The sequence below is a fragment of the Lonchura striata genome, chromosome 5, assembly GCF_046129695.1.
Source record: "Lonchura striata isolate bLonStr1 chromosome 5, bLonStr1.mat, whole genome shotgun sequence".
Classification (NCBI taxonomy): Eukaryota; Metazoa; Chordata; class Aves; order Passeriformes; family Estrildidae; genus Lonchura; species Lonchura striata.
The window spans coordinates 66,991,751-67,004,086 of NC_134607.1; the positions used below are offsets into that span (position 1 = coordinate 66,991,751).

Genomic DNA, 12,336 nt, shown 5'->3' on the forward strand with positions numbered 1-12,336 from the left:
CGCGCCTCACCGCCCGCACCTGCGGATGGTGACTGCCTTGAAGAGCGGGTACCACAGGGAGAACTGGCAGTGCGCCACCTGCTCCTTCTTCATCCTCCTCCTCCTCCTCGGCCCGGCCGCTGCCGGAAGCTCCCGCTCCGCCCGGAACCTCCCGCGCAGCTCCGGGCGCCGCCCGGCGCCATCGCCGGCGCGCGGCCCCGCCCCGCCCCGCCCCGCCCGCCGCCTCAGCGCTGCCGGAGCCGGCGCGCCGGAGCGACCCGCGGCTGCCTCCGCTCTGCCCTGCCCCGCCCTGCCCCGAGGAACAGCTGAGTAGCGCCTTATCCTTGTACGTTCTGCTGCTCTGCCCGCGTGTGCCCTGCGTGGAGCTGCTTCATAGGATGTTACGGGGCTGGAAGGGATGTTAAAGATCATCCAGTTCCAGTCGCCCCCTGCCATGGGCAGGGATACCTCCCGTGAGACCGGGTTGCTCGGGGTTTTATCCCTCCTGGCATCCACAGCTCCCTGGGCAGTCCGTTCTGGTGTCTCACCACGCTCACAGGATTTCTTCCTAATACCTCAACTAAACTTCCCCTCTTTCAATTACCCCTTGTTCTGTCACTACAGCTCTCATGAATAGGCCCTCTCCAGCTTCCCTGCAGCTCCTTTAGGTGCTGGAAGGTGCTCTGAAGTCTCCACACAACCTTCTCCGATTTTCTCAGCCTGTCTTTGCAGGGGAGGTGTTCCAGACCCTTTATCAACTTCGTGGCCTCCTCTGGACTTGCTCCAGCAGTTCCGTGTCCTTGCAGTGTTTGGGACACAGAAGCTGCACAGAGCTCCAGGTGGGTTCTCGCAAGGGCAGGGCAGGGGGGCAGAACCTTTGGATGCAGCCCTGGGCTGTGAGCTCGCATTGCCAGCTCCTGTTAAGTATTTTATCGACCACTATTTTATTTTGCTCAGTGCCAAGTCAAGCTTGAACAGAGTAGTATGGGGGATAGTTAAGCCCTGTGGTTCAGCTGTTGTGTCCTCTGCATGGCATTGTTTCCATAAAGTGTTTCCTCCTGTGCTCTCCCATCTGCAGTTTGGGGATGTCTCCTCAGCTGTGTGACACCTCAGCTGTTGGGAAGTTTGATAACACCATGGACCTGCCTCTCACCCTCTTCTGCTTGTGTGAGATAATCCTTGTTTGCTTTGCAGTTACTTGCCCATGTTTTATTTGGAACTCAGTGGGTCATCCATGCTTCTAGATACTATGCTAAAAATTAAACATTTTCCCCCTACTTTTCTCCCTGCCCTCAACTTAATTGCAACTTAACTGATTTTGTTTCTATAATCATAGCACTAAAGTGCAAGTAACAAGGTTAAAGCACTTTAGGAGTTTTTATTGGTGTTAATCTTCAGCCTAGGTATTTCAGAGTGTTGTTGGTTAAATTGTGCATAAAATGTTGCCAGTGTCTCTTTTGCACATTCTTTATAAGAAAAGCTGTATTTCATTTGACCTTGAATTTGCCATGGGACTCCCCCCATTGCTGAGCTTCCATTAAATTTTGTTGTTGTCAGCTGGAATGTGTTTGGATCAGAGAATGTCTTCTGAAAAGTGATTTAGGAAAGCTACTCCATCTATCTAAGTATTAATGTTGAAGTTTAGTTCTGATATCTTGACATCTTTCTCGAACTGATTCACAGACCATGGTTGGCTTAAGATTTTTACTGCTGGGAAGGATAATTTGGAAACTGTAGAATGGCTGGATACTGCCTTGAAAGGAAGCCACTCCATAAAGAAATAAGCAATGGGAATAAAGTTACATGTTTTATAAATGACATGGCTTTTTCAGGACAGAATTTGACCCTAGTTTGAAATAAACTGGGGAAGAAGTAGCATGATTTGCCAGCAGTGCACTCTAACACTGGGCACAAAAACTACAAGAGAAAGTAGAAAACATTTATTTTTCCCCATAATTGATACTTTGAGTGCTGTTGATTCCTGTTAAGGCAGCTGATAAATATGGCCACTTTGACATATTCTTAAGATTGCATTTATAACAATTAAAAATGTGTATTCTTAGAGCTCATGTAATCCTCAGTCAGGTAGTCAGACTGCTGTATCAGCTGCATTGAATTTTTAACTCAAATGAACTCATATTTATATGCAGAGAGAATTTTATGAGATAGAAGAACTGCAAGACAAGGCATGATCTGAAAGCTAAATCGGCCTTTAGAAATCTCACATTTTAGTGTTACATTTTATTTTCAGTTGCTGCTAATTTTGTTTATGAACAAGAGATGTTGCCATCCTTGACAACATGACTAACATGAGATGCCAGAAATGCAGCCTTCATTTAACCAAACAGTATTTCAGCTTGCTAACAGCAGAAATTCTCACTTCTATACTGCCAACTGAATCTGGACAAAAATACTATTTTGGTGGAACTTCTAAAAATGTCACTATACGTAGAGTTACTGCACCCACTTGTGGATGAGACCCAAACTACAGAAGCTGGGATAGATCAGCATTCCTCTCTCTTTGAGAGGTTCACCCATTTTAGGTTTTAACGATAATTCAAACTACTGAAACTGTATTTTTTGTTGTTGTTGTTTTAAGTAGTAAGTCACCACTGAATCTCTCAGGAGAGAACAAGCTGTTTTGAAAACAGGTTCTGCCATGAGATGAGATTCTCGTATTTTTTTTATTCATGATACAATTGTGGTAATTCACATTTGAGAAAAATACAGTGGTATTTGTGCAGAAGGATTAGTGAGATCAATGGAACAGGATTTCCTGTGAGGGGAGAGTAAAAGAGGAAGACTTAGCCCAATCTAAAGACAATCTTAACAAGGCTATGGTTCACTCTCTACTCCTTGGATATATTTATGTTGACAATGCAAAAAGCTATAATTCTTCCCAAATGTAGGAGGTGAATTTGCTGTAGCTGGTATGTAAGGTTTGTGTGTTTTTGAAGACATCACACAGAGCCTCCTTTGACTGTTTCTCCTGGGCTGTGCTTCTTTTTCCTATGTTTGGTGGAAAGCTTGATCTTGTGTTTGACAATCACAGCATGAGACCATGGCCATTGTCCAGGTAAAACTCTTCAATCCTAAGAGAAGGGAGTTCCAAACATTGGAACAGCTGACTGAACTGAAGTGAGATAGAAACTAGAACACAAACAACTGAACAGTTTTTCATACAAATAGTGGTAAGATAGATAATAAAACTATGTAAACTATGAAAAGGAGCTTCATTGCCTTAAGAGACTATTATAGAACTTTTTTTTTTTTTTTTTTAAGGAACAGGATTTGGTTTAACAGGTCAGGGTTTCTTTTCAAGTCTTACATTACATAAAACCAATCTTCATATTTGACCTCTATCACCTACTTCATGCAAAACCACTTTCTTAAGACTTAAGGAAGAGCCTGCCCTCTGTACAGACCAAGGAAATGGTTTCATGTAATTTAGTTTTAGTCCTGCTGATAAACTGAAATATTTAGTCCTACCTGTTCACCTTTTAACTACTTACTGCAAGTAAATGTCAATCCAGTATGTAAGAAAGTTGATTGTTGCTCTTTCATGTTTCACTAGTATGCAACAGATGTTACTGCAAAAGGATAAAGATGAAGTACAAAATTAATGTGCTAAATCTAGGTGTGATAGAGAAGCTTTTCACACACTTTGGTACTGTTCTTTGCTAGAGACCACACAGAGCCTTATTAATCCATAGCTGAAGTTATGGAAAGATTCTTTTTGACTTTATGGAAAGATTATGACCATTAATGCTATTGATGATTGAGATCTTTATGATTATCTCATCTCTCCTGGTGTTTAAACTGATTTGTTTCTTTTCACTGAGTTTTGCTTATGATTCATGAGGATTTTCAGGATTTCAGTATTAAGTTAATGGTTTCCCTGGTATAAGTTTCTGTGCTGAAAGTGCCCCATAGTTCCACAGTCTCACTGGGTCTGTCTCTAATACATTTCTTTTGCTGCTGCCTGCTGTGTCTTTAGGCTGGAACTGTTGCATAATCTCACTTTTCTGGGGATGCAGGCTGAGGCATGAGCTGCAGGTGCAGAACCTTGCTTTGGGCATTTTTTAAATGAAAATGCTGCCTTTTGCATGGTGTTGGGCACGTCATTCTCAGTAAGAGACTGACATGCCATAGTCCAACCATCACACCAGCCCCATGTGCTGCCCTATGTTTTTTGACCTTGCTTTTTAGTGGAAGGATTGAGTAATTTACATGTTTGTGATGTGAGCTGGAGGTAGATTCTAGTTCTTATTTTTAAAAATAGACAGTTTTTACCACTAAAGTCCTCTTGGCATAAGGGTTTTTTTTTCACTTGCACAGTGGAGTGCACAGTCCTGTTGTCCTGACACTGTTGACAGAGCATTTCACCCAGATCAGAATGAAATTACTCGAAATGGATTAATTGTCTGTATGTGTGTCTGACATTTGAATAGTTAAGAAAAATGTCTTCAGCTGGCATAGCTACCTGACAGCTGATAGGACTATTAAAACTATACAAATAGGGGATTTGACTCAAATTTACATTTCTCCTTTAAATTACTTGACTCTGAAATCACTGGGTGGAGCTGAAAACATGAATTGAACTTGCCATCACACGTCCCTGACTTTCTCCAACAAGCTATATTTGTTAATTTACGGCACAGAAATGAACCTTTTAACTTTACACTGAAAGCAAATATTGATTTTGTTTCATATATGTCTGGACTTTGCACAGGAGAGGAAAAACCTAACATTCCTGAAAATGGCAGCTGAGACATCTACAGAAGTTGCAAAAACAGCTAAACAATTCATCCTTAAGGAAGAGGTACAGCATGCTTGGGTTTGACTCTTGTTGTTAAATAACAATTATTTGTGAGTTTGTGAGTGCGGAGTACAAAATGCTAGAGAGGCTGGATGTTCATAAAAACCTATTCAGTAGACAAAAAATTTCTTCCTGATTGTCAGAGAGTTTAAAAGATGTGACATTCCTCGTTATTGAAATAATTATACAAATTATCAGCGAGGAAATAAAAATATACAGTGTTGCATTATGTTAAGCTGCTTCTCTTTTTTTTCAGATTTTGCATCTCTTTCTTGTATTGTCTCTTCAGAAGGTTTTTCAATGTTCAGAAATAACGCTGATATGTCTGAGAGACTTTACAAATTGGTGGGTTATGAAACTCAGCAACAGTTTTCTCTTTCAAACAGTTTTCTGTTTCTTTAAGGTGGTGAGCCACCAAGGGTTGCTTTAACATTTAGGATTGTAACCGCATTTTATGTTTGCTGAAAGGATTTGAATTTAGATAATTGCTGCTTTGAAGACATCAGTAAGGAAGTAGTAAGACTAATACCAGTCCTAAGAAATTATTCTGGAAGTACTTCATTCTTATTGGAAGCACTTTCACCCTAAACTGCCCATATTTGTTTCTGTTCCCTTTAAAGTGAACTCTTACAAGTTAATCTTTGGTGTTAAGGCAGGTTTGGCAGTGCCCTGCTCTTGTTATAACACAAATGTGGTTTCTTTTATTTGTTCTTCATGGAGTGAACACACTTCTGTAATTTCTTCTGGTTTCAAGGCACACGGAAAGAAGAGATTTATTTGCATTATGTCCTTTCTCTTGGGCAATTTTTTAATATTAATATTGCACAAGCATTAAGGATTTAATTTTTGTGATCTTTTTGGGTTTTCTGTTTAGAGTTGGGTATTTTGCAGGCAGCATTTTCATTTTATCCTCTTTTGGTTTTGGTTTTGTATAGGTTTTTTATGGTTCTGTTTGGTTTGTTGTTGTTTGGGGTTTTTTTGTAATGTTTCGTAGTTATTCTGTTTTTTAAACAATGCGCTCTTTGATATCACTGGAAATTTATAATTAGATCTTACATATCTTAAGGTATTTACTTTTTTCAATCATTTTGTGGGCTTGGGCTTAATATAGAGAAGTATTTACCCTATTTCTGCCAGTGGCTCTTCTATCAGAAGTGGTTCTCTAACTGTGCAGTAACAGTGTGGCCTGGTGCTGGACTATCTTCCATGAAAGTGGGAGCTGATCTTACTTCATTCTTCCTTTTTCTAGGAAGGCACATTCAGGCTGTTATAAGCAGATGTTTTTTGCTCATCAAAGTAATAGATAAAGAAATAAAAATAACTCATTTTAAAACAAGTTACAGTAAAATAAGCAAACTGCTAAGCTAGTATCTAGGGATTTTTCTCTTTTAAATGGATTACATGAAAGATGAGGAAACATCATAGAGAAAATAAACTCACTTAGCCCAGAAAAGACATTTGGTCATAGTGTTAATGCCAAGCACTCACTCTGCAGCTCTCAGAACCCTAAAGGGACAGGTATGTGTCACTCTCACAGCTGCAGAATACAGCAGTTACACAAGGCCACAGTCTGGGATCAGGGCAAGAAAAGTTTCAGTGTAGCTTGGTTTTCAGTCCTGCAAGCTCAGCTTTTGGGCTGTGCTCTCTGCTGAGGGGGCACTCGTGAGGACCAGTGTAGCCAAAGTCTGTGCAGCCCAGAGACCCTTTTGCATATTACCCCTGCAAAATCCTACCAAATATGAGGACTTTGCAGTACATAAAATCCCACTGAATTAATCAAAACTTGCTTACAAAACTCATGTTAAGAAAAACTACTGTCTTGAGGTTATGTTTTTATTCATATTCAAGAATTTAGAGTATTTTTTTTTTGTATTAGCAATAGGAATGCTGTTGCACATTCCTGAATGTGGTGTGATGCTGAAATTTGTCTTCAAAAGAACCTAAAAATATTGTGTTGTTTCTCCCAATTCTTTGGATTAGTTTTATAATGTATTTAACAAATCATTCTTTATTTTAGGTAATTGTAGAAAGACAATGGTTGAAGCTTGCAGAAACAACTTACACTGATCCCTTTGGGAAAACCAGGTAATTGCCTCTCTGTTAATCCAGATTCCAAATTGTACAGACTGGCCCCAGGCTAGAGAACATGAGCATTATAAACACATCACTCCACACAAGATGAGAGTTGTTCATTGTGAGGTTTCTTCAGAGTTCTGCTATTCAGAGGAGAGAATCTTACTCCAGCAGATGTGCAAGCATTGGGATTGAATTTGGCTCCTAAATCCTCTTTGGCACATTGGATCTGGATTGTGCTGCATTTCCAGTTCTTTGGAAGGATGCTACACAGAAGCAAATTCCAGCTGTGCAACTACTCTGTGACAGTCAGGGAGTCCATCCTGTGGCTTTTCTGGTTTTTAATAACAAGCACCTTTTCCCCTGCTGGTAGTGCATATTATTGACAAATTAATGTCCTCTTGTATGTTATAATTTCTGTCCAGTTCTTTTGTACTCTTTAGTTTTGCTGTATTTATGTAGGTGTTACAACATGGCTTTAGTTCCCTCCCTTTAATATGTTAGATTCTCTACTGATTGCTTTCTCTAGTGCCTCCCAGTTCATCAGCAGAGTATCCTCTTAAAATTAGCAAGGTTGGATGTTTTGTGTAACTAAAATTAACTATTTTCTCTCTCCCTTCTTAAGTAGGCAAAAGAAAACTTTATAGAGACATTTTATAGTGCCAGTGTATGACAGGGCCTGCCTATGGCCTGCTGCTTCTTACAAGACTTCACAGTGTGATGGTACAGTTTACTTTAAATGAAAGTAGCAAGGGTAGAAGATGATTTATGTATTAATTTGCTCTTTTCTCTGTTTAAACAGAACCTGGGAAACTGTAAAGCGTACTGGCAACAAAAAGGGAGTTACAGCTGATGGTAAGAATTGGTGGCTTTTTCTGTTTGCCTTTTTTTCCCTGTGAAAGTCCTTCTGATAAGCTGACAATGCAGATTTTGAGCTGATCTGTTCCTGAATGAATGAGGATGTGGAACAGGTGGCTTGGCAGAGCTGGCTTTGCTAATGAAAGGCTAACTTAAGTGCTGAAGAATCAGAACCTTACCGGTGGGATTGCTTCCCAAGGTCATTGTGTTCACTTTAAAATGATGGAACACTTCCTAAGACATCAGGGGTGCCCTGACACAGAGTACTTCTCAAACTGGTGATTTGGTCTGCCTTAGAAATGGAGAGTAGAGTTCTCTACAGAGGCTTTCAAGCAGTTTCTGTAGGCAGGAGAGCCCTTCCCTGAGGCTCAGTCTTGCTTGGTATGTGTGCCTCTGGCTTGCTGGGGAGCTTTGAAGATCTCTCACCGTGCATGATACAAAGAGCTTAAATTCATCATTCAGGATTTTGGAGCAGGCACCTCAACATTTAATGCTCAGAGTAGCTGCAAGGTTCCTTTCCAGATCTGGCACTAAAATCTTTCTGCTGCACTCACGTTCCATGTCCTTGTGTCTCCCATGGCTGTGGTAGGTGTAGCAGTGATAGCAGTGCTGCAGAGAACCCTGCACTATGACTGCATTGTCCTGGTGAAACAGTTCAGACCCCCAATCAATGGCTACTGCTTGGAATTTCCTGCAGGTAAGTGGCTGAAACACTGGGATTAATCACATATGGTTCAGTGTGTTCAGATTTGTTTGGAGTGTCAATCTTTACGTATTTTATAGGTTAGACTTGAGGCTCTCCAAGGTCTTTTCCAACTTAGTTGATTCTGTGATCTTAATGAAGCTCCAGCTGGAAAACCATGCTGGGTTCCGTGTGCTATTCCAAAATAGGAATATTTGATACTAAAAAAAACAAAATAAGCTTGTTTTAGCAGATTGGAGAAAATTCCCTCCACTTTTCCTTTTTCTAAGAGTCAAAGCATTTGACTTCTTTCCCTCATGAGAATATTAATGCCTTTTTTGGAGAAGGCATCATGATTCTGTAGATAATTGGTTAAGGATGTGGGCAGCAGCATAATGAATCCAGGGATTGGAATCCTTCCTAACACTTATCTCACAGTAAAAACAGAGTCATGATGATGTTTCCCCTTTTCCATAAAGCTTGATTAGATCTCAGGATGAATATTGCAGTTAAGTGGGAAGCTTTTAATTGTTTTTGTCTATTATGTATCTCCCAGGCCTCATTGAGGAAAACGAGTCAGCAGAAAGTGCTGCGCTTCGAGAGCTGAAGGAAGAAACTGGGTACAAGGGGGAAGTCATTGAATGTACCCCAGGTCTTTGCTTTTTTTATTTTTTCCCACCAAAGATAATTCTGTCTTGATGGCTACTCTAAATGTCTGAAATGCTCTAAACCAAAAGGAAAATCCAATCAGCAAAGCCTATGCAGATTAGCAGGGTAGCATCTCGTGGCTGTAAAAGTGAAACTTTGGTCCTTGACGTGAATCAGTTGCTGAATTTCAGTCTGAAGTAAGTTTGATGTCTATAGGGAGAAAATTGTTATTAATTAAGATCCTTTATATAAAACCCAATTAATCAAGCTGTGATTTGGCATTTTAGTGTAAAGGTCTAAATTGCTGGCCTTCTGTGAACTTAGAAAAAAAAGCTGCATAATGCAGAGGTCACTCTTCTGTCAGCTGTGGGGAGGTGACAGTACTTGTGGGGAGGTGAGAGTACTCAGGTTCTCCAGCTGGAAAGGAGAGTAATTGGAGTAAATTCAGAGATCCTTTGGAACATGGTTGTTCCAATCCTCTGCTTTCTACATAAGATAAAATGAAGGCAAAATGAGGATCATAAATTGAACTTGAGAAGGTAGGTGAGGCAACTTAGGATTTTGAGGAAATGTCATTGCAGTTGAATCTTGTCTCTCAGTTATTGGGTACAACTGCATGCTGGAGACTGGGAGAGGTTGGAGACAGGTGATGGCAAAATTAGACGACAACAGACTGAGGAAGTCTATAAGGGATAGTTCACAGTAAATCTTTAGCCTATGGAATGGAAAGTAAATTTGGCTGTGAAAACAAGTCTTCCCAGGGATCTGTAAAAGAGCTGAGAGTTACAGAAGCATTACTTCTAAGAATATGTGAAGACAAAGTTTTCTCTCCTCTTACAGCACAGATGTCTGCTAAATATGTATTCTCCTGATTCTGATATATTGATATATTCTGATATATTGTATCAGATACATTTCTGTGAAAGATTTTGTTAAAATGTCAAGGTGCCTGACTCCTGCTCTGGAAAATGAACCTCTCCATATGCTTGTTGGCAGCTCTGTGCTTGGACCCAGGAATGTCAAACAGCACAACACACATTGTGAGCGTCATCATTAATGGAGATGAGGCTGAGAACACAAGACCTAAGCAAAACCTTGGTGAGTTTTGTACCATTTATTTGAACATTTTGAGAAGATAACAAAACAATGGGTTTAAAACAATTAACCCCAACACGTCATCTCTTCTGTCCTAGCTGACTTGGATAATGCACATCCTTCCAATCACATCCTGCAGTCTAGATGAGTGTGTCTCTGCTGAATCCAGTGGGGAAACCCAGCTGCAAAGTGTCAGCTGTTGGCACACTCAGAATAAAACATTTCAGTGCCAAATTTCAGTGAAGGCCATAAGCACTTGTGGACTTAGATACTGCTCTCAGTTGTAGCTTTACTCTGGAAGTAATTGCAGTGTCACTCACAGTCAGTCAGCCATCAAATGCTTTTTAATTGTAAACTCTAGTGTATTTCAACTCCTTAACTCACTACTCTTCTCGTTTGCAGATGATGGAGGTACGTAATGTGACTGTGATCTCATTGACAATAAGGTCACGATTCTTCGTATGGCAAGTTTTACGTAGAAAAAGTCAGTTAAAACTGGTTTTTATTTGTGCTTGAGTAATCTCCTGACCCTAATGAAATGTGCCTGAGGTTGACTTTGGCCTAGATGCAAATTCCTGTGAGAATTTGTGACGCATTATTGCATCAATTATCTTTCCCAGTCTTGCACCTATAGCACCAGTATTTCAGGAAATACAAATTACTGACCCCCCAACATCTGTAGGTCAAACCCTAAAGACAATTCAGAGAGACAGGGGAGGGTGAGCCAGCATAAATTCATCATTAACAAACCCTTTGAGATGGTTTGGTCTTGAAATGCATCTCCAATCCATTTCCTGTATCAGAAGCCAGACAAGTTTTCTTCAACAGTGTTGTTTTTCATTCTCAGAAGGGAGGTCTCTCTTTTTGGGATTCTTATACTTCATAGCTACCAGCTACACTTTTTACCCCAACTGTTTTTCCAGCTTTTTTCTGCCAAACATTTTTTAGTGAGCCCAGTCACTGCCTTCCCCTGTTTAATTGATCTTTTTTTTGATACATGAAAGCTCACAATTTTTGGATGGTGATGAGCATTAAATCAGTTTCTTTCCCCTTCTAAATTGCAAGAAACAGAAAACTGAGGTAAATTTCTCTACTGTTCACTAATTTAAGAATGTGGAAACCTTTTTCTTCTCTCCTAGAATTTGTGGAAGTTGTTTCACTGCCAAAGAATGACCTGCTGCAAAGGATTGATGGTAAGAACTTTCTGACACATTGAATGCACTAACATGAGTTTCAAGAATCCCTTCTCAGGGCTCCTCATGTCATCTCTCACCCCAGAATACTGTATGTTAAGCAAAAAGCTGAGAGACTTGGCCAGATATGAGAGTTATTGATAGCAGGAGGAGTGTGCAGTGTCTGCAATACTACACATCTTCATTTTAGCAAGGAGTTACATTTCTGTAAAGCTAAGGTTTTAACAGCATCTCATGATTTTTTTTTCTTTTATTTTCAGAACTAGTAGCAGAGGAACATCTGGCAGTAGATGCCAGGGTTTACACTTACGCGTTGGCTCTAAAGCGCGCAGCAGAAAAACCGCTCCAAGTTCCTTTTATGAAGTTCTAGAACTGGACAATGAGAAATTTAATTCAAAACTGCCCAGGCTGGATGGCTTAGAAGTACAACTCTTCTTGTAATCAAGGTCTTTTGCTTTACTTGTAGAGCAAAAAAAGTGGTTTTTGTTATGATTCTGGTATTTTTATTTTGAATTGTGTAACTGACAGAAAGTATTTCCTCTAACTGCTCTGTCAAGCCTTGACAGAATATCCAGAATAAAAATACTGTTTAATTTTCAGAATTGCTCATTTCTCACTAGATTCCTCTCTGCACTTACAATTCAGTATAAGAAAGATGCTTAGGTAACTGTGGTTGGTGTTGTAACACCATGGTTCCAAAGGAGGCAGAAGCAGAAGAGTGAATGCAGGTCTCTCTAACTCTCACAGCACTCACACAACTCCTAACACCTGGAGAGGGGAAAGCTCATGCTGGGCTGCAACTTCTTTATGCTGGGTAGCAGAGGGGCTGGCACTGATTTCTCCTCTCTAGTGACCAGTGATAGGACCTAAGGGAATGGCCTGAAGTTGTGTCAGGGGCAGTTTAAGCTGGATATCGGGAAGGGTCCTTCAGCCAGAGGGTGGCTGGCCACTGGAACAGGTTCCTCAGGGAAGTGGTCACAGCACTGAGC

The 12,336-nt window shown here is 40.5% G+C and overlaps 2 protein-coding genes across 4 annotated transcripts in view; one reads left to right on the top strand and one right to left on the bottom strand.

The window, feature by feature from the left end:
• Positions 1-201, bottom strand: part of CDC123 (cell division cycle 123) — a 33,863-nt gene extending 33,662 nt beyond the window's left edge. The window contains exon 1 of the mRNA XM_021530981.3: positions 20-201. Coding sequence (XP_021386656.2) covers positions 20-93 — 74 coding nt within the window. The 5' untranslated portion in view covers positions 94-201. The remainder of the gene's footprint in view (positions 1-19) is intronic.
• A 13-nt stretch (positions 202-214) lies between these two features.
• NUDT5 (nudix hydrolase 5) lies at positions 215-11,949 on the top strand. 3 transcript variants are annotated; one of them, XM_021530982.2, is made up of 10 exons: positions 701-818; positions 4,712-4,801; positions 6,816-6,883; positions 7,674-7,726; positions 8,319-8,426; positions 8,968-9,063; positions 10,056-10,157; positions 10,557-10,565; positions 11,294-11,347; positions 11,608-11,949. In XM_021530982.2, the coding sequence occupies exons 2-10, from the start codon at positions 4,739-4,741 to the stop codon at positions 11,715-11,717; spliced, it is 663 nt and encodes a 220-aa protein (XP_021386657.1). In that variant the 5' UTR covers positions 701-818; positions 4,712-4,738; the 3' UTR covers positions 11,718-11,949. The 3 variants fall into 3 exon arrangements, with proteins under 3 accessions (XP_077639804.1, XP_077639805.1, XP_021386657.1); XM_077783678.1 differs by lacking the exons at positions 10,557-10,565; positions 11,294-11,347; positions 11,608-11,949 and adding an exon at positions 215-325 and having other exon boundaries at positions 699-818; positions 10,056-10,536; XM_077783679.1 differs by lacking the exons at positions 10,557-10,565; positions 11,294-11,347; positions 11,608-11,949 and adding an exon at positions 215-325 and having other exon boundaries at positions 712-818; positions 10,056-10,536.
• The last annotated feature ends 387 nt before the right edge of the window (positions 11,950-12,336 follow it).